The sequence below is a fragment of the Osmia lignaria genome, chromosome 4 (assembly GCF_051020975.1).
Source record: "Osmia lignaria lignaria isolate PbOS001 chromosome 4, iyOsmLign1, whole genome shotgun sequence".
Lineage (NCBI taxonomy): Eukaryota > Metazoa > Arthropoda > Insecta > Hymenoptera > Megachilidae > Osmia > Osmia lignaria.
In genome coordinates, this window is record NC_135035.1 from 11,202,743 (window position 1) to 11,222,434 (window position 19,692).

The following is a 19,692-nucleotide window of genomic DNA, read 5'->3' on the forward strand; positions in this document are numbered from 1 at the left end:
AACCTTCGCTTGAAAGAATAACCGAGTACCTAGATCGTACCTAGATCGTTCAAGTTAAACAGGGAAATTAACCGATATCGAAAAATAAAAAATGCTTCATAATCTACTGGTATCTTTTCCCACGTGCTTGTTTCTTGAAAACAGTTCAAGAACAAACTGAAACATAGCGAGCAAACTAGGTGATTATCATTTGAAGCATAAAACAGACACGATCTCTGCTGATGTACCCTGGAAATACTCAGCTTCGTGGCATACATTATCGTTGCTTATCGCAGGGACTGATAGCTAGCGTGTGCCGCTCAGCCTAAGATTCGTACGAGTCTCCATCGTTTCCAGAAGTCTTTTTTCTTATCACGAGATAAACAGCAATCGCACAAATCAAACACTCGGAATTTGATCAACGTTTCTTACAGCGTATCGCAAAACGAACCCAATTTTCGAACCGAGCCATTGAACCTACTACTCCATTTCAACCTCCCATACGAGAGTTCCATTCTAGCACGCGAGAATCGTGTTTTATGTTTGGAAATATATGCCAGAATCTCGGTAAGTGGCCTGTTACAGCCTTCTGAAAAGCTGCCTCCTTTATGCGACGTTGGAATCTTTGTGCGGCCTTGCCAGCAAACTTCGAGAATCTGTTCCGGATCCTTTGTCCGACCGTCCCTACGGGCAGCTTCCTTTCTGAGTTTGCAAAAGGCGATAAGGCTCCAGATGTCGTAACGTTGTTCCTCGAACAGCCCTTTTAAGCGCACGCGTTTACTTAACCACGGATCTTCGATAGAGATCAGCATGAGTTTCCCAGAAAACCAATTTGTTCTTGTCTAAGAGGATAAGAGGATGATGACGCTCGTTGAGAATTTCTTGACTATAATCAGCTTGTAGGTTATTCTTAAATTGATAATCGAGTGACAAACGCGTAATTTACACTTCAAAGTACAGCCAATCGAAATCCTTTCCTACAAAGAACTGTTTGCGTCGGTCTGTTCAACGTTGAAGAGTTTTCGTCAGACCGTCAGGCAATGCTGTATACCCCATTCAGTCAAACGTGCCGTGCTCGAACAGAACCATAAACGAAGTCAGGATTAATGCGTGTCTGCGTTGCGTTCGTAAAAGCGGGAGCACGAGTTTTCCTCCCACCCTCGCAAAGAGATTTATGCTGCCATTCGTGACAAAAGTTATTGTTCCCATAAGGCTTTCTACGTTCCCCACGTGTTCGTAAACATAGGACAAATGAGTATGCTGTGCACGCCATCAAGTATACCATCGAATAATTGTTTTTTACATCTAGGATCGTGCAAAAATTTTATCGATGTTATCGTTTCAACAACATCGATCCCCGTCTTTCTTCGACGATCCGTTGCCAGCCAAGAATTTCCTACTTCCTTCGACATACCTACGTACCTACCTCCGTTCGGAGTTATTTGTATTCAAGACACCTTTTGCTCGAAGGTAAATTCAAGCAGGAAATGCGTGATTATAATCCATTTCCGAAGGAAATAAAAATATCGTGGGAATGTTACACCCTCGTGAAAGTTTCGTATAATCATATTTGTATCGCGATGGCTGTAAAAGTATGCCAGAATTGATCGAAATTCATTGGAAAGGACACGCCTGGTCGGGGTTAAAGTTCTATTGCGTGCAAACGCTTCCAGACGTGTGCACACGCCCATACATTGAGCGAAACGACCCTCCCGAGGGTGCGAAAAGGGAGCACGAGCGTAATGGAAGCGAACTGGTGCTCGTGCAACTGGATCACATATGCCTCCTACTCGGATGCTACTATATTTATAAATATGCGAGCTTGTACGCGTGTCAGAAAGCAGGAAGAGGGTAACAGCGCAACGACACAAAGGAGTTAATTGCATTGTCCGGTGACTTGCATGGTTTACATGGCCGTTGGCCTGGAAACAGTTATTCGTATCCTAGGATATGTGTGGAAACATTTAGTACTCTCTGGGGAATCTGTATTGGAAACGCTCGTTGACGGTTACTTCGACCAAGTTGCTTCCCGCAAAATTAAGGGGAACTCTGTTATTTCAGAGTTTCTTTCCATTAGGGATACTTTTACTCAGGGGGTTAATTGCAATTATCCCCAATGAACAAAGACGTTTGTGCAAAAAATTGTTCGCACAGATGGAAAAAACACCGATACAAACTCTTTGTCGATTTACCTCTGTTAACGACGTTTCATAGACCGTGGTAGGCTGAAAAACGCTATCATTGGAAAAAATGTTTCCACATACATAGCTCTCCCTTTTGTCGAACCCCCCTCGCGATATGTCTAGACGGTGGCACATCTCTCGTCAAAGCAATACGTTTATCCTGGTGTTTTTGTATCAAAGACCTAGCTACCTCTTTGACGCTGGCTTTTGTTAGCAAATGCATACACGTTTGATCGATACTGGACGCAGAGGTTATCAAACGAGGTTCTAAACGAACTTAAAAACTTTTCCTCGAATACGAGATACATATCACTATTCGAATCTGAAGATAAAGACAAACGAATCGCGTAATTTTGTTCACGTTTGTACCGTGCTTTCGAGTGACTCTGATTTTCGACTGGATATTGCGACTCGTGTCAAGGTTAATATTCGCTCGAAATTTAAATGGACGCATGAAACGATTGCAAAATCGCCGTTTATTATCCGTATTCAAATGAAACGACAAAGTGTCTTGACGCAACGACAATGTGATTTATTATTCCCGCAAAGAGGACGTGACGCTTCCCTTTCGTCGCAGTTACCATATGATGCAACGAAAGGAATTGCTTGAACATTACGCGTGCATGTGGTAAATGTACAAGTTGGCACGGGTCGTTATTAGATTAACCGGAAGTGAAAACCTCAACGAAGGACTTGGTACCGCAACGAAAAATAGTAATTACCTGGCCGTGGCGTTGGTCAACAGAAACGAGATTTCGTTCTGCAGTAAATCATCGTAAAACGTTTAAGCGCGGTGAAAGTATTTTTTAAGAGCGAGCATGCCCTTAAAATAACCGGGCAAAGTAACACATGGGGATATCAGAGAAGGGCAGCAGATGTTGTCCGTGCGAATGCATAGTTCGAGGTCGACTGTTGCCTGCATAATGAGAGGAGCCTGTGCTATGTCTGGCGCAGTGTAATCCGTTCCACGTGTCCGTAAGAGGATCTCTTTGGCGGTATAATCAGTCAGTAGTCTAACTTCAGATTACATAAGGCGACGCGTTTTTTACGTACTTTCTATGCTGCATAGAGAAAACTGAACATAGAGAGGTCCGGACGGATTCTTGATATGGATGTACAACGAAGGAGGGTGCGGGGCGCGACTCGGTACCAAAGGAATAAATTGTAAGACAGGAGGCGAGCTAGGTGCTCCATGTTTGTCGTTTCCGCTATACGATGCGACGTTGAGTTAGGGGACCGTGTTGGAATCACCTGTCGCCAGGGACTCGATAAGAGATTGCGATGCTCCTGTGCATCGTGCATGGTGTAAATTACAAATTATAATGGATGATCGTGTGGCTGTTTTAAAGAGTGGCTCTAACGCGTTCTCGATAACATAACCGACGCAATCTATTTCCGGCTACACGAGCCAGAGGCGCCAGACATTAGGCATTCCACCTCCGTCTATGCTCGTTTGTGATCGGTTACTGACTTATCGTTAGACTTAGACCGAGAACGTATAACACGTGCGTCCCTGTGCGATGCAACTCCCTGTCACTCGGCTGGTTTTCCGATTAATTCCACGCGGCTCGCAAAGGAAGTGTACTGAAGTCGGATATATGGCGCCATGCGTCGTCGGGAATATCTCGCGTCTGAATCACTCGGCTCGTGCTTTCCTCGATGTACGTTTGTCTTGTCTCCGTTCGGACGATTGATCTACACAAGGGATAATTTCGGAGAGAAAGATTTTTCATAGCGAACGTTGATCCAATTCGGGATATTGGTCGCGTCGAAAGGAACGCGTTTAGAAGTGGTGGACGGAACCTAAATAGGAAGTGCGTCCGAACGCTGGACGATGACGGTGTCCGCGATGGTCGCGTCCACGGCCGCGATCGGGCTGATTTCAGCAGCTGCTAGAATTTGAGCGGACATACTCATCGTCCCACCTAAAATTACGCAACCGTATTTAGCGAGGTGATTCAACCAGAGGGCCAGAGCCAGGAGACAAACTCTCTTGCTCGGGAGCTACCTACCTATAGCCGGTGTGTACCTATACGTGGGTCGGACCAGCGCATCAGATGGGATACTCTATGCTCTATTCTCTATACAAACGCGATAGAAGCCTCGAGAAAACGTACACGGTCGCCAAGAGGAGCGTGGACGCGGTCTCGCATAGTGATTCATAGCGTGGAACGCGAGAAACACGACCTAACCGTGCTGTCCGTTAGAAAAGCGTTCTATTTCTATTTCGGGCGAACCATGATGTCCATTCGGTCTGTTTGTGACCGTTAATAGAAGGAGAATCGCGGGCCAAGCCCGTCTTCGTCCACCCAACTCTTTTTCCTTTTCCTTCGATCTCTTTTCGTTCTGCCAGCTTACAACGATCCTCCCTTCGGCAAGACATACTTCAAAATTATCGTCTCTCTTTTCCGATAAAATTACCATTGCTCGCGATTAAAAGGGTAGTTCATGGTAATGCGATTCTCCGATTATACGCAAAGATCTTCGGATTGCCAACCTCCTCGCATATCTTATTTCCACCGACGCTTTCACTGAGAGTGAAAATAGAAAATCGTGGGTTTGGGAACGCAAATTTAGATTCCAAAGTTATTGGTCAGCGAGAGGAACGGTTAGAATATTTCTTCGCTTAATAGTCAGGAGTATTTTTACATTCCTTCGAAACCGATATCCACCGTTCGAATGATCCTTTTTGCAACAAGACTTCTTCTCAAAGGAACGGAGAAAACGTATCGTTGTGTATAACGAGAAGAATAGAATTCTAAACGATGATTTTATGATTTTTTGGTAAAAAAATCACTTTTTTTATTTGAATCCTATTCGAGGACCAACAAAGGGCACATCGATCATCCAACGACTAGTTTATGAATGGCGATAGAAAAAAAGTTCTTGGAAGTTGAAACACCGAAACGATGAACGACGTTAACTTCCGGTTTCCTGGGTGGTTCTCCACGCCATATTGGTAACACCGATCACGCGCCGAGTTTCCGGTGATTGCTATCCACTTTAAAGCCTATGGCGGCTTTTAGGACGTTGAGGAAAAGTATAAATCAAGCACGGAAGAACATATTATTTTTACGGGAAACGCGTATGACTTGTACTTGTTCATGTTCTATTAACATTTCCCTGAATAAGAGGATGATAGACTAGGTGATTCACTAGTTGATGAATATTCGCGTTTAACTTAGAATCTTTTAACCGCAATGATTCAGGTGAATCGAGCCTAGGAGGTCGTTCATGCAGCACGATAAATCCGTTAGAATTAGGAAAAATACGATTGATCGGAGTCGAAAGTGCTTTCAATGGGGAGAAAAAGCATCTACAAGAGAAAGTCGATCGGTTTCGATCGCGAACAAGTAACGCGATAATTATTCCCGCATGCACCGTTCTTGGCAAAAAAATAGTCACGGAATTTCTGTGGCACGAGGCGAAACGAAGAGCGTCGCGATGCGCGCGAACGAATACACCGCATCGCAAATCCGTTGCTGCACCTGGTGCAGGTGGCACGGTTCTGCATCAACTATGCACCCGTGTGCCTGATTGGCTTCCCTGAAATTCGAACGAAAGAGAAGAGCAAAACGAGCAGCTGGCTCTTCGAACGCGTTAAACCTTTCCATTTTGCACGTGCACAAAGACTCGCGAATGCCTCGAAAGATCCGAAGTAGAAGAAGAAGAAGAAGAAGAAGACTCAAGATTGGAAGGGGACGCGTTAATTGAAAAATCCAGAGGATCGATGGCAAAAGTAAGCTCTCGAACACCTGTTTGCGTATTTATTCGTCGGCGTAGTCGATAATCGTACACGCTTCTCTCGAAGGGAGCGCATCTTCCCACAGAGCGGTGTCGGCATACTCTTTGCTCGGTTCCTTAATCGAAAGGAGAGGGTGCGAGGGATAAAACTTATGTAACGACTGGACGCAATTACGCGGTGGGTCCGTAGCGGTTCTTGTTTCTTTATGTTGGGGTCGGTTTATTAAACTAACAAAGCGACAAACAGGGGCTATTTTTTACGCTACCGTTCGCACGGCACCTTATGGCCGGGCAATGGTCCTTACCACGGAGCGTGCAATTATTTTCCACCGTAAAATCGCTTCGTTTCGCGAGCATGCAATTTACGCTTTAGTTACCCGCTTTATTGTTCACGAGTTTATACATGTAATTGCTAGCGAAACGATCGAGCCCTAACGATAAGCCAAGCTTTGATCACGCACCTACCGACAAATTTAAATCGGCCTAGAAGCCTGCGAACGATCGTTTTTTACGCGACCGATTAGACTGTTACGATCGTTTCAGCGAGAAAATCTCTGTCCCTTGCTTCTTACCGCGCCTTGAACCAGCTGCGTGGGCTTTTCACCGACTCAGCTCCGTTTAATACCTCCCTATACACGCGAGCTCCGTATTTTCCGACCGATTACCTGGATAATTACAGAGCGCTTCCACGACTTTTTCAACGCGGGTCGCGGAACACTCGGTCGAGTTACCACCACGTACGTACCTCTACGCTCTACACACTCGTTGTCGCAATTTTATTATCGGCGAGTATGAGAAAGAACTTCCGTCGGCTCGTCTCGCAGGAATTACAGTAATTCGAAAGTTAAAAGACACCGCGAATCATTATGTCGCCAGAACGGAAACATTTCTCTGTTCGCCGCACCAGTTAGCATACTTACTTCGACATAGGGGCAAAAATGTAATTAAAATCAGAATCACAGTGTCTTTGGAAGATTTCCCCTATGTAAAAGAAAGGGGTTCGATAACGAAAGTGGTGGCGGTCGACAACCACGATATTCTCGCACGCCGAGAATCAAGTTCCCTGCTGCTGAACAAACTATTAACAAGAGAGGGAGGCCAGTTCAATTGGGTTTTAACAGCCAAAGCAATTTTGTACGATCTAATAGAGGATCGTTAAAGGTCTGCGTAGACACCTACTTAACCCAGGCCGTTTACCGATGCCGCTGCACGCGAAGGAATTTATTGTCCCGCTCGTAATACTATTTTACTATACAGCAGTCCAATTTGCGATAAAATATTTACCATGCCGTCTGATAAATGCCGGCACACGCGGTAATGTAAGCGACACGATAATGATATTTCAAGCGCGCTATGGTAGCCTTACGATCCCGCGCGTTTCTATTCCCTTGTATTTTATCCTATCGCGTTTAAATAAGCATGATTTTTCCCGCGATTCATCTGGCTACTCGCATTCTTCGAACGTACCGAAGGAGTCGAAAGAATGGGAGGAAAGGTTGGCGAGTTATCGTGCGCGCCACGACCGACACCCTTCGGCCCCGGGGCTGTACCCTTGCCAGATGCTAAAAACTTTAAGGTGGAGCTGGCGCGTTAATAACATTACGCAACGATTATGAAACGGCATCGAGATTTTTGCGGTTGTCCAAGAGGTGGAGGTCAGGGTGCCTCGGGAGCTTGCAGCTCGAACTCGAGGGAGGTTGATGCGTCTGCACCGGTGGGATAATTAATACGAGCCTCTTCTTTGCCGAGAGGCAAGGTCTCTTATTTATCGCGAGGTTCGAAGGCAGCACGTTAGCATGTAATACCGGGCAGTGAAATATAGTCGCCATAATCTCGAGTATTTTATACCCGCGATCGAGTCCAGCGGAGCCGTAACCTTTGAACACGGTCACTCGCGACGATGCTTATTAAATAGGATACCCCTAACGAACAGCCCAGCGTGGACGATAACTGTTTTCGCGCTGAGAACGCGTTGGTACGCAAATTTTCGAAACCCCTAACTTTACCTTAGTACGGCCAACTTCCTCGGAGCGTGTCGTTGACGGTAACCGCTCGTCAACGCGGACGGGCCACATCCGAAACCAATTTATACGTCGAGGGAGCTGGTTAAAGCGCAGCCAACCACCTTGTGAAATGATTCTCCTTCGTGTTTATACTCCCATGAGCAAACAATATTTCGTTTTTTTACCGACGATTCAATCGTTACTAGACGATTTATTTCTAGCTGCACGAGTTACGATAGAAAGAGCCTCTTACGATGAAAGATCGATGATCGATCGTTTCATCTTTCTGTACGAGAAGCTCTGTCTGTTTGCTGAATCGAAAAGATTGATCTCCTATTCTTAGATTATCGATAGTAATATTCATCGTTAAAACTGAATGATAAATTGCGGTGATCTAGCATGTATGCGATATCTGGTTCTCGAGCGCGCAGATTGGCCGATTAGTAGCTTCCTGGCTAGATTTATTTCACGGAAATGGAAAAACAAAAGAGAAGAAAGTGAGATATAAATTTGACTTGGCTAGGTCTGGGTCGTGGCCTAGGTAAGACGAGAACGGGCGCCGCTTGTCTTCTCGAATCGATAAGCTGCTCGGAAATTTCACTCGCGATCTCAGATACCTGATATCATCGTGTCGAAGCGATCCTTCCGGACGCTCCAAGAGTCGAAGAGTCGAAGAGATCTCTGAAGAAACTGAACGTCAACGACCGTTTCTCCTCGAGCAGCCGTTCCCGATCTTGATCGGAGCAACATCGAGCTTCGGTTAGAAGTGGCATCGACATCGATCGCGTGTCGATAATGAATGCAATTCCGTTATGCACGACAAAGGTGTCCTTCGCGTCGTTCAACGATCGGTCAACTTGCAAATCATCGCACTACGGAAATATTTTCAATCTTAAGTTTAACCGTTCGGTTTGTACGATTCCCGATCTCCCTTCCGGTTCACCGAGGTTTTTCGTATGGAAAAAATGATACGGAAGATGTAGAAACCGACCCACGCAATTTCGTTCTCCGAAGAGAGAATCTTTTGTCGTAAAAGTCGAGATACCTGGATAGGCAGATGTAATACAGCCGCGATAACTAGATAAGAGATTGGCCAAGAAGGTACGTGGATGTTGGTCCCAATAACGGTACGAATTTCCCACACGATTCTGGCATTCCTTTACTCGAGAAACACATCGCTTCCTGCTTCGAGGCAGCGGATCGGATTGCGGCTGCATATGGAAATCGATGAGAATCGTTCGGCTATCGGGATTCTCCGGCAAGGACGGAGAAATGGTTGAATCGTGGAGGAAGAGGTCAAAACACCCGGATAAAGACGGTAATTTGCGATTCGTTCTTTCGTAGCGCACCGTTCCCTTTGTAATTAAGTAATACCGGTGGCGATGATCGAGGCGCAAAGTAACGCTAGAATTCATCGGCAAACTATCCGGAAGTAAGTGGTCCTTTTCAGCTCCGCCACTAATGAAGCACCGATTTCGACGGAAACATTACACCGCAGCTTGTATTCGATTTTATCGAGCGGAATTATCGAGAGGCCAACGACACGGCGAACTATAAACACGGAGCAAAACGTTCCTCGCCAATGATTCGAACCAGCTCCGTTTTGCGTGCTTCGTACCTACCTACATATGCGATTCCGCGACCAGATTACCTATGTTCCGAGAGAACACGATTTACTCGTTAAACCGTGGAAAGTTTATTCTTACACGGTTTATTTTTCCATTCGTCGCAACAACATTCGTTCTACGATAAACACTAGCATTCCATTGCCTCCTACCTCTTTCCACGACTCGTAAACGACTCGTTCGACGAGCAAAGAAATTCGATGCATTTTTAATCGCGAACGCGTTTACGAGCTTGCGCTGTTTACGCGTTTCTTTAAGATACTCGATATCGGGACACGCCCCGTCGCTTCTAAGCACAGTCTCGTACGAGCATACACGAGTTAAAAAAGAATCACGAAGGGTACGTTTAATGAACAAACAATTATTAACTGCACGCGGAAACGTACCGCAGGAAACAGCTAAATAGATATCTAAACTTCGCATTCGATGAGTTATCATCTTACTCATGATTGTTTTTTCATCGTTGGCCGGTTGTTTCTCGCAGTAAGACGTTTCGCGACGAGTGCATTTAGATAAAGTATCAATTAGAAACAGCTAGGGGAGTGGAAAGATAATTGAACTTGATGGATTAATAAGTAGGTTTTTCTGAGCGTTGTCAAGCATCTCGCGGCAAAAACGAGTGGTGTAATTAAGTAGATAAAAGGCTCGATAAATTTGCAACGATAATCGGAGGAGATAAAACTTTAAACAGATCGTTCGATGTATCGTTAACGCGGTCGCGTCTTTGACGGAGAGACTTCCTAGACAACCGTCTCTCCTTCGAAGGATCCAATTTAAAAGGCAAAGGAACTCCCGTTAGAATGGTCAGTGTCTAAGTAACGCGTGTTACTGCAATGTAACGTAAACGTGCAAGGATGCAGAGACGGGCTAATGGCAATTTCATCCTTGTTACTAGAGCTCGAGACACGTCGTTCGCGCTGACTGACACCTAATCGCGACCAAAACTCCATTACCATATTCATAGAATCCCTCGTTATTTATTCGTTCGGGTCTCTCTTACCACGAATACCGGTGTTAGAAACAGTAACCAAAGGTTTCTTGGCTAAAATCGACTAAATTCGAAAAAAAGCAAAGTTTTCGAGGATGTGCATCGACCGAATGCACATGCATCGCCGGTATCTCGATGTAGCCGCGCAGTGTCCGATCGTAAATGAAAGTGAAAATAAATTGCTCGGACGGTGCCGGTACAAAATGCAATTTGCTCCATTCAAGGAACCGAGGTCCTTTGCGCACACCGAAATGGCCCTCTTCTTCCAACCACGACAGACACCTAAATTATCTTTCGTCGATCGGCTTTCTTTTTCCCTTCAACATCGTGGTTCTTTCCTGGACGCGTCTTAGGAACGCGCGTGTTCTTCGAATCGCGATCATTTCCACTAACTAATACGTACGGATTAAAGTAAGATGAAAAGGTATTATCCCGAAGGATAAGTCCGGCTAGTGGCAGTGACGCGACATGCGTCGACTCGTCTAGATCGCTCAGTCTCTCCCTCGGAGGGCAGTGTTTAACTTTTTAGCCGGCGCGCTCCAATCGCGAATAAATTAGCCGGCTGGCATCTATGGTATTATTATGTTATTACCGTTCGACTTTGTACAGACGTAGCGTAGCAGTGCATGCCGTGGTGCACCGCGGTGCAGCTGCTTTTCTCCTCTATTAATTTATCATCGCGAGGCGGATTCTTTTATGACGCGTTACACCCGAGGGTTGGCTGAGGCCCTTTATAAACGGATGCTTAATAGCCACGGTACCTAGACGGGTAACGATTACCAGAGTCAAACGTCTTAGCGTTTGCTTTCGATCCGGCCATTATCCCCGTGAACGTTGCTCTTCATAAAGTAACGTGTCACTCGCGTAAACCGTATTTACGATCTGTACGAGTACACGCTTGTCGGATAATTCCTGGTGATCGAGATTACTTATTAAGTCCTCTAGAATTAACTACGCGTACGCGACGAGACGCGACGCGACGCTTCGAAAGTGAAAATCATTTGAATCTCGACAGGGAGCCGTCCGTCCCCGTTCATCTTTCTCCGTCCTACCGAACCTTGCTGGCCCCGATCGTTCTTCGCTCGATCCCGCGTGAATATTTAAAAGTACATATAAGATCCGCGCGTGAGAGGCACGTGTGGCCGCGTGGGAGACGCACATGGTATGAAAAGTCCGCTCGGAGGAGTTGAAACCGCATTCCAGGTGACGTCTGGCGCCAAAAGTGGTTCCCAACCACCGACTCCGTCCTACCTTTGCCTCTCGATCGGTAAACCAGCTTGATTGGCAACACGAGACTAACTCTTCTCTGCCAGAAAGGGAGAACGTACGTACTTATGTACGTGCAACAAGCTGCTGATCCACGTACTACGTATCAATTATCGTTCTAGCTTTCCGTTGCTGCGCGAAGCGAACCCTTCCTAAAGGGAAGGGCTCGTTGGACCAGTTTACTTTTTCTCCTACGCTATCGACACATTGATAGATTCGAGCTTGGATACTTTTTTCATCGTTTGCGGTAAAATAGTTTCTTCGCGATGGAAGAAAATCGTACGAGTCCGCGAATAACAGCCACGATCGTGATGAATTTCACGTCAAACGTATCGTGTTATTATAACATAAACATCGGGTTCTCTTTCACACGCGTAAAGACGAGCGCATAAACGCGGCAGGATCAGCTTTATGATAATGTAAATGCACGCCGCGGCGTGGACCAGACGAACGATATAAGTATGGTCGATGTACGATGAAACGAACTGCGTTGGAAATAGAGATTGATGAGGCCGCCTCTTTTCCGCGTGCACGCCTTTGTTTAATCATCCGCTTATCATTTATCATTCGTTTAGCGAGATAGGTAGGTGCGTCCGGTTTGGTGATTAAGCGCATTGTCCTCGACGAAGGATCTCGTCGCCGTCGCGACCCTCGGACATCGATGTTTTATGTCTCGTGTCCTTTAATTAAACTTCTTCTTCTTCGGCAGTTCTTTGAGGATCGATCGTCGCTAGCGAACAACGAAGAAATCAGCGTATCGAGGCGCGGTTTTTCTTTTTTCAAGGCCCGGGTTTTTCAGAGGACTTGCTGATTGGAGCAATCCGATATACTCGCAAACCGAAAATGGAAATCTCTTTTACGAGATTTCAGACCTTGCTCGCTTTCGGGGATCGACAGTGCACTCGATGATTTCGCTTTTTGCAATCGAACCCCGCTGCCGGCGAGCACTTAATGCCACCGGCAATATGAGATATGGCTTTGTCGAGTGGAAATAAACTGAACGCTCAATTGTACACATTTGCGGACAGCCGAGTAGGTGTGCGAATATGCCATCTGCATCGATGTTACCCTTTCAGATACCAAGATAAGAAGATCCGGTTTACAAGCCTCGGATAGAATCCACTGTTTGCCCGTGAATAAAAATAGAAATGCCTCTCCCAATGTGGGATTAAGTTGTCAGACAGCTGCCCCTTGAACTACAACGCGGTTTCCGAGCAGATGAAGGGAGGTTAAAATGAGGCAAGGGAGATCGGGATGAGACGCGGATGACGAATCGTGGTCGATTAAATCTCTGCACTTGTATCCCATCGTATAGGAGAAGGTGTTATGGTGGTTTGCTAAAAAAATAACGCGAGGGTATCGCAAATGGAGAGATTCGCGAAAACTGTTCCAAGGACGAACTCGGATGCAGAATCGATGCACCCTGGTTTTGCTTCTGACCAGCCACAGAGAGGATCCTCCGCGTGTCGTCAACATTAAAAGCAACTACCACACGAGCGCGAACCAAGTTTTCGTACCAAGGTTATCAGGGGTATATACGATGTTATGCCCATGACCCTTGAAATATTTTCCACGGCGAACGCGATGGAAGCAGTCGAGTCGAGGTCGTCGAATGACGCTTTTCATTTTTTTCCCGGGCAAACGAACCGATCCGCCAAGGATATTTCTTTTACTGCTTTTGTTAGTAGTACCTTCGAGCCTTCGAGGGCTTACGAGCGACATTTCGGTGATATTTCGAAACTTCGTTGAGCTATATCGGTATCGCGGTATATGGACTGGTTACCCGTCGTTTTTATTCAAAAGACAAACAGTGAATAAATTACCAGTAAATCTTGATTTCTCGTTCGAACAACTTTTCAAAACGATCGCTCGTTTATTCGTGGCCGCGTTTAACTGAGCCGGAGTATCAACGATATTTCATGTTTCCACTGGTTGAACCTTGTAGAGGGAGTGTACTCGGAAAGTAGGTAGAAGACGACCTTTCAACGCCCCCGTAGGACGCTTTTTTTTACGGAATAAGGAGAAGTAACGACAATGCCGAGCGAAGGTACAATGGCGTTCCTCCGGATAATGACAATGTTTCAGGCTGAATGCCAAAGAATGCCGGTTAGACGGAAGGTCGTTGCCCGTACGACATTCGTGCATTCGTTTGTAATTGTCATGCAGGAGACATTAGTAAGTCGTGTAGCAAGCTGGAACGCGCTAGCCAGGAAATATATTCCCTCGGTAGAAAAATGTTCACGTATAATACTACAGAGAGAAGTTTTAAGCGGACCATCGTTGCGCAAAGGCTAATGACAGAGAATAAGTCCGATTGATCGTGCATAGCAAACGTCAAACAACTATCCCATTGACGTAATAGCAACGCTGTAATTCGACATAAATGGCGCGTGTACCGTAGATCACGCGGACATATTTTACCATAATTAAAGCGCTCGGATTGCTCGCGATTGATTTACAGCTTTTCAGCCGACTCGAAGGCAATGCAACTGCCTTTGATACCATTCAGTCTGTCGGCTCAGCAATTTTCTCTATGTATTACGCGACGATGAAATAGCGGAGCGCGCGATGATATCGATTAGAACGACAGAAAAGTGATCGCAAGGTAACTCTTGGGGTTTCTAGGCTAGTTGCGAAGTAACGTTTATAAAGGCAGTACTTTCCATTTCATCAGTGGCACGGCGAACGTTGTACGGCACGTTCTAATAAAATATAGAATTACCGAGATACTTAACTTTCGCCAACAGATATCGAACCTTCGTGGATCGAGACTCGATTGCATAACGGTTAGGTTTGCGTGGAAAGAACTTACCTATCCGCGAGATCGTTGCTAGATAGCTCGTCTAAATAATCGTCTGTCGGTTGCTGCCCGATTCGATGTCGACTACCCGAGTCTTGACATAAATTTTCTGAAACTGTAACGCGTTATTCTCATTAGATCGGTGCTCGAGTTTCGGTTGCCTACGAATGGCAATGCGACCACCGAGAACATGTGGCAAGATATCGCATACCGACCTAAAACGGTACGGTACCCGTTTTGTTGCTGCCTCGTTATTGTCGCAACCATGCGAACGACGAGTCTAAACGTTTTCCACGTAAACTACTAAGCGACTCGCTTAATGGATCGGACGATGAATCTATACGCTGTTTCGTGATTCGTTCGCGTTAACTCGATGACAAATAGGTTTTACGAAAACTTTGCCCTTTCCTCGTAACCAGAGACCACCTAATTACGGAATAATTAAACGACCACCGGGCAAGAAGAAGAAGATGGAAAACTTCCTAGGCGAGGCAACGATTCTCGTAATTCACTCCGACGTGCATTACGTTCGCGGAAAGAGCTCGTAGGAAAATTGCTTGAGCGAACACATCAATCGAGCGTTGCGTACGTTACGTAACACGGTTACCAGCATTTTTCTAATCGTAACCGATTGAAACACCCTGTGAAAGTCAGCCTCGAACGAGGCAGACCTTTCGAAAGCCAGCGCCGATTGTTCGCAAGCCAGGTAAACGTATCGATGCACCGCCAAAAATTGCACAGCTACCTATTGTTAAGTGAAAACAAAGCGTATAACTAGTGTCTGGCGTGCGAGTCGCTTCCTTGCAGTCTCCGTTGAGGCGACCTAATAGGAAAACACGCGGAACAACTCGGCAACGATTATTTGCCAGTCAACTAAACGGGATTGCTCGTGGAGATTGGTAGAACGGTGAGAGGAACAGAGAGAGAAAGGTTCCAAGTTGCACGCTCAACATTGCGCTCGATCGAATAGTTACTTGCACCTTACAAATCGCGAACGTTCAAAGAACAACGTACGGCAAATCGAAACGATCCCCGACAAATCGACCGAACGTTACTCGAGATGGAAACCGTGCCGCACCGCGTTTTGCATTCGTAAAGTTTGCTCGATTCTCGACACCAATTGAAAGAAGATGCGTACGATAACGACCGATCTATCTGACCGCGAGCTTTTTACGAGAAGAACAATTACTCGGACTCGGTTCTCGGAGATTCGTCTAATTGCCATTAATTAATGCGCCTTGACTTATTGAGATCATTTTAATCTGCATGTTAGTGTCTCGCCTGAAGCGATTTCGCAAACAACCGTCAGCGGTACGCGAACGTTAGATGTTGCTTCGTAATTGATACTTGCCACTTGGTATTGCTACATACAGAGAATCAATGTTTCCGCGTACCGGCCACCCTGATGCGGAACATTTACATACGCGAGTTGTTTCTTTGGCTAGCATTTACGTAAGAATGCATCGAGATTTAACCTTGTTCGACGCAGATGAACCTTGTTACGACATCTGGTCCGCGTTTGACGATTAAGCCGATCCAAAGAATGCTATGGCACGACCATATGGTGTATCGTATCTCGGTATCGGCCAATTAATTCGCATGAATCGAAGCACAGATAAGAGAAACGTTGATCGTCCTCGATCGAAGTCCCGCAGTCTCGTTCGTTAATTGCTCTTTAAACAACACGCAACATCGTGATAGGGAAGAGCAAGACGAAGACGAGGACAACGACAGCGACGACGAGTCTTGCTGTCGTCATTTTCTCGATCGCCCCGAAGCCGAGTGGGCAGAGTTCAAGCGAGATGAGAAGAGAGGAAAGGAAAGTGCGGTCAAGTAAAAGGGAACGCCAGAATGGATGAACTTTGAAAGAGAAACTGGCTGACGGTGAATTGATATAAACGCGATCGGCGAATCGAGGCTGAATCCTCGAACTAGTAACCCTGCTTACAAGTATTCTCTGCTAGAATTACGTACCTATCGGGTACGCGTGGCAGTGTTCGCGGTAATTACTTATCGAGCAATTTCCACGGAATGAATCTTCCTGTTCGGTCGGCGCGAAGAAAACACGAACTTGCCTCGGGCAAATTGCTCGTCGTTTTAACGAAGCCGTTCCATTTCGTCCCGCAGATTGATTCGTTCCCCGAGGAATCGTCTCTTTTCCTTCGTCGTTGATTGCGTTGTTGAGCTGTGCTCAAGCGAATAATCTTCTGCTTCTTCGTTCGAGTTGGCTTACTCGTTTACGCGTTCCTGGAAACGAACTAAGATCATTTCTTTCTCGCTGAGACGAAGACATAGTCGCGTGTAATTCGCAAAGAAGAAACTTATCGCAAACAATTTGCGCTCAGGCGTACGCCATTCGGACGCCTATTCTGGTTTCATCGTTAGGCGTGATTTATTCACAGGACCACGGTCCTCTTCCTCTTCCTGGTAGAAACAAGCTATTCGATCTACCGGTTGCTTCTTTGTTTCGCAGGTCTGTCGAGTTACTCAACAACGACGCAAGACTTTCCCAAATTCGTTAGTGCCAGTAGTCTGCGTTAAAATTCGTTCGTCTATTCGTTCCCTTACCCAGCAACGCACAAGTCACAAAGGCGGTTGGAGAGAAGCAAACTCGGTAATAGCGGCATTACTTTATGCGATTCATTCCATTCTTTCGCTATGACTATGACAAATGACCTGTCCCATGGCTCTCTGTAAAGCTACCTTTGCATAGGGAACGAGCGTTATTCCCATGCCAAGGACATCGTGCGCTGTTTCGCTTCGAGTACACGGACCCGCCGCACTTCCTGGATCTGAATCGTTGCAAATAATTTATGTCCTGGTTTTAGAGTGGTACCCCAGTATGCAAATGTACCGATCGATTAATCGCCAAGGGACGACCGCTTTCATGGAAAATAAGACATCGCGCCGGGGACGATTATTAAGGTACTCGATATCCTGCGATTAATTCCTCGTTTACTGGAAAGACCCGTCTATCGTCGATGATGTCTCGTCATGAGACAGGATGCGGCGAGAAGCGACAAAATGCATTAATCATTGACGAGAACTCGCGATGACCTGGCTAAGAATGTCGACTGTTTCTCGGAGACAATTAGCGGAATTGAATCGCCAGCTATTGCGACCAGATAGCCGATAACGAAGAATGGAATTTGGACGAACATTATTTCACGCTTAAACAATGATATAACGAAGATAACTTTATAATCTTTGAATTCTCGTCCAACTGGCTGGTATGATACGTGACTCGATTAAATTTAATACGATTCTTCGACGCGAGAGAAATTACTCACTGTCGGTGATTACGTTCAATTATGGCAACGTGAATTAACCGCGAACGTGTATCGCTAATTTTTAATCGTTCCCCTTCGATTAATTACGATCCTTTAAACCCTTCGTCGATCGTCGAATCAAAAACGACTCTCTCGACTAGCGTTCCTATCTCGCTGATAGAAATTTCTCGTTTTTACCGCCATTGAATGAAAGGCGAGCGAGCAAGCGGGTAATCGCGAAAGCCTCCTGAGAAAAAGAGGTGAAAGAGAGGACAAAGGAAAGAGCGCGTTTGTCACGCTGTCACGAATTCGACTGCAAAGCGGATCTGCAAAATGGTTAAAGGTGATACGATCCGCAACCTTTGTAGGTCGACTACTCGAGTGATATCACTTTCGCTGGTCGAGAGGCAGATTCCGTATCGTTGACCCGTGACCCGCCTTTCTCTGCTGCACTGTGTGACAACACCGTCATGCTAAATATTCAATTCGCATCGTGACGAAAGCGCCTTTTGTTTCATACGTAGCCTAGGCTTTCCTAATTAATTAATTGTTCCTGCTGGCTGCACCGAGCCACACGCTCGAGCCTTCCTACTACTTGTCTCGACTTATTGCCTCGACTTAGCCGACTTCCTATTTCGAACTAGAATTTCCCACGCGAGACTTTTTCTCCCCGAGTTAGCGAGCATGCAGCGATCGAATTTTTTTGCCGGCCATTCACCCAATTCGATCAGCTTAGAAGAAACGTACCATCGACTTTGAATGAAACTGTCGTGCAAAAAGGACGCGATAAATATTTGAGTGAAATCAATTCTTGGAAGTATTCTTTCAATCTTTGAAGAGTTTTATTTTTAACCAACCGTTATCTAAAGTTGTTCGAGGTTGCGTCGTTTTCCTGGAATCGCCCGACAACATTTTCTTTCGAGACTGCTTGGCATCATTCGTTGCAAATCAAAGGTGCTGACCCCCGACCTCCTTGTGTATCCAATTTATTGCTTTACTGCCAATTTCTTGCTTATTCGACGCGTAATCTCAAGTGAATGCGCAGTATTTACGCGTAATCACGAGTAGAACTCTAAAATCGTTTGTCGTTCGCGGGCAAAGTCCGTGTTGACACGGCTAAACTTAATATTTCGCAAGTGTCGCGAAAAAATCACGATATCTCGCGAAAATAATGTTCCGCGAATGATCTTTACTAGCTTTGTTAAATCAGTGATTATCGTCCCGGTGCAGTATGTACAGATAAACCTATATTAATGATATCGTTAATTGCCAACGTCGAACGTCAGAAAATTTCTTCGATATACAAAAATGAAAAATAACGGTACAATTGATACGGTCCGAGATCAAAGTACAGGTAGGTACACGTGATACGATAACAAGCAAGTAAATATAAAATCTAAATTGTCATCGACTAAAGTCGAAATCTCGCGTTGCGAAATCATATTCGTGACAGGAATTTTAAGCGCGGTGCAGCAACGAAAGGCACGTACCGACGTTGCGAGAATTCAATCAATTTTTTCGGTACGTTTGTCTCCGAGAGTCAGCACCTGATAAACGATACCGAATGTGCAGGTGCGTGTTCGGAACGAACGAGAATAGGTGTACACGTGAACTGATTTCACACATGTCGGGGCACGTGCAGCCGCAGAGTCGCGCAGCCGCGCGAACAGCATGTGCATTTCTCCCTGGCATAACTCTCGATCGCGTGGGCAATGCCTTATAGGTATTGTGATCGTCGATTGCAAAAGACCGGCGACCTCTTTTCAGATCGACTGCCTCTACGCTCCGGATCCTGTTCGGTGCCAACGATTCGCTACGAACGATAAACGTCTATC

General features: G+C 45.8%; 1 protein-coding gene across 1 annotated transcript in view; it reads right to left on the reverse strand.

Moving 5' to 3' along the window:
- The window catches only part of LOC117603360 (uncharacterized), an 83,910-nt gene that overhangs the window by 43,976 nt on the left and 20,242 nt on the right, over positions 1–19,692 (reverse strand). Inside the window, exon 2 of the mRNA XM_034322417.2 lies at positions 14,601–14,703. Within this exon, the coding sequence (XP_034178308.2) occupies positions 14,601–14,703 (103 nt within the window). The remainder of the gene's footprint in view (positions 1–14,600; positions 14,704–19,692) is intronic.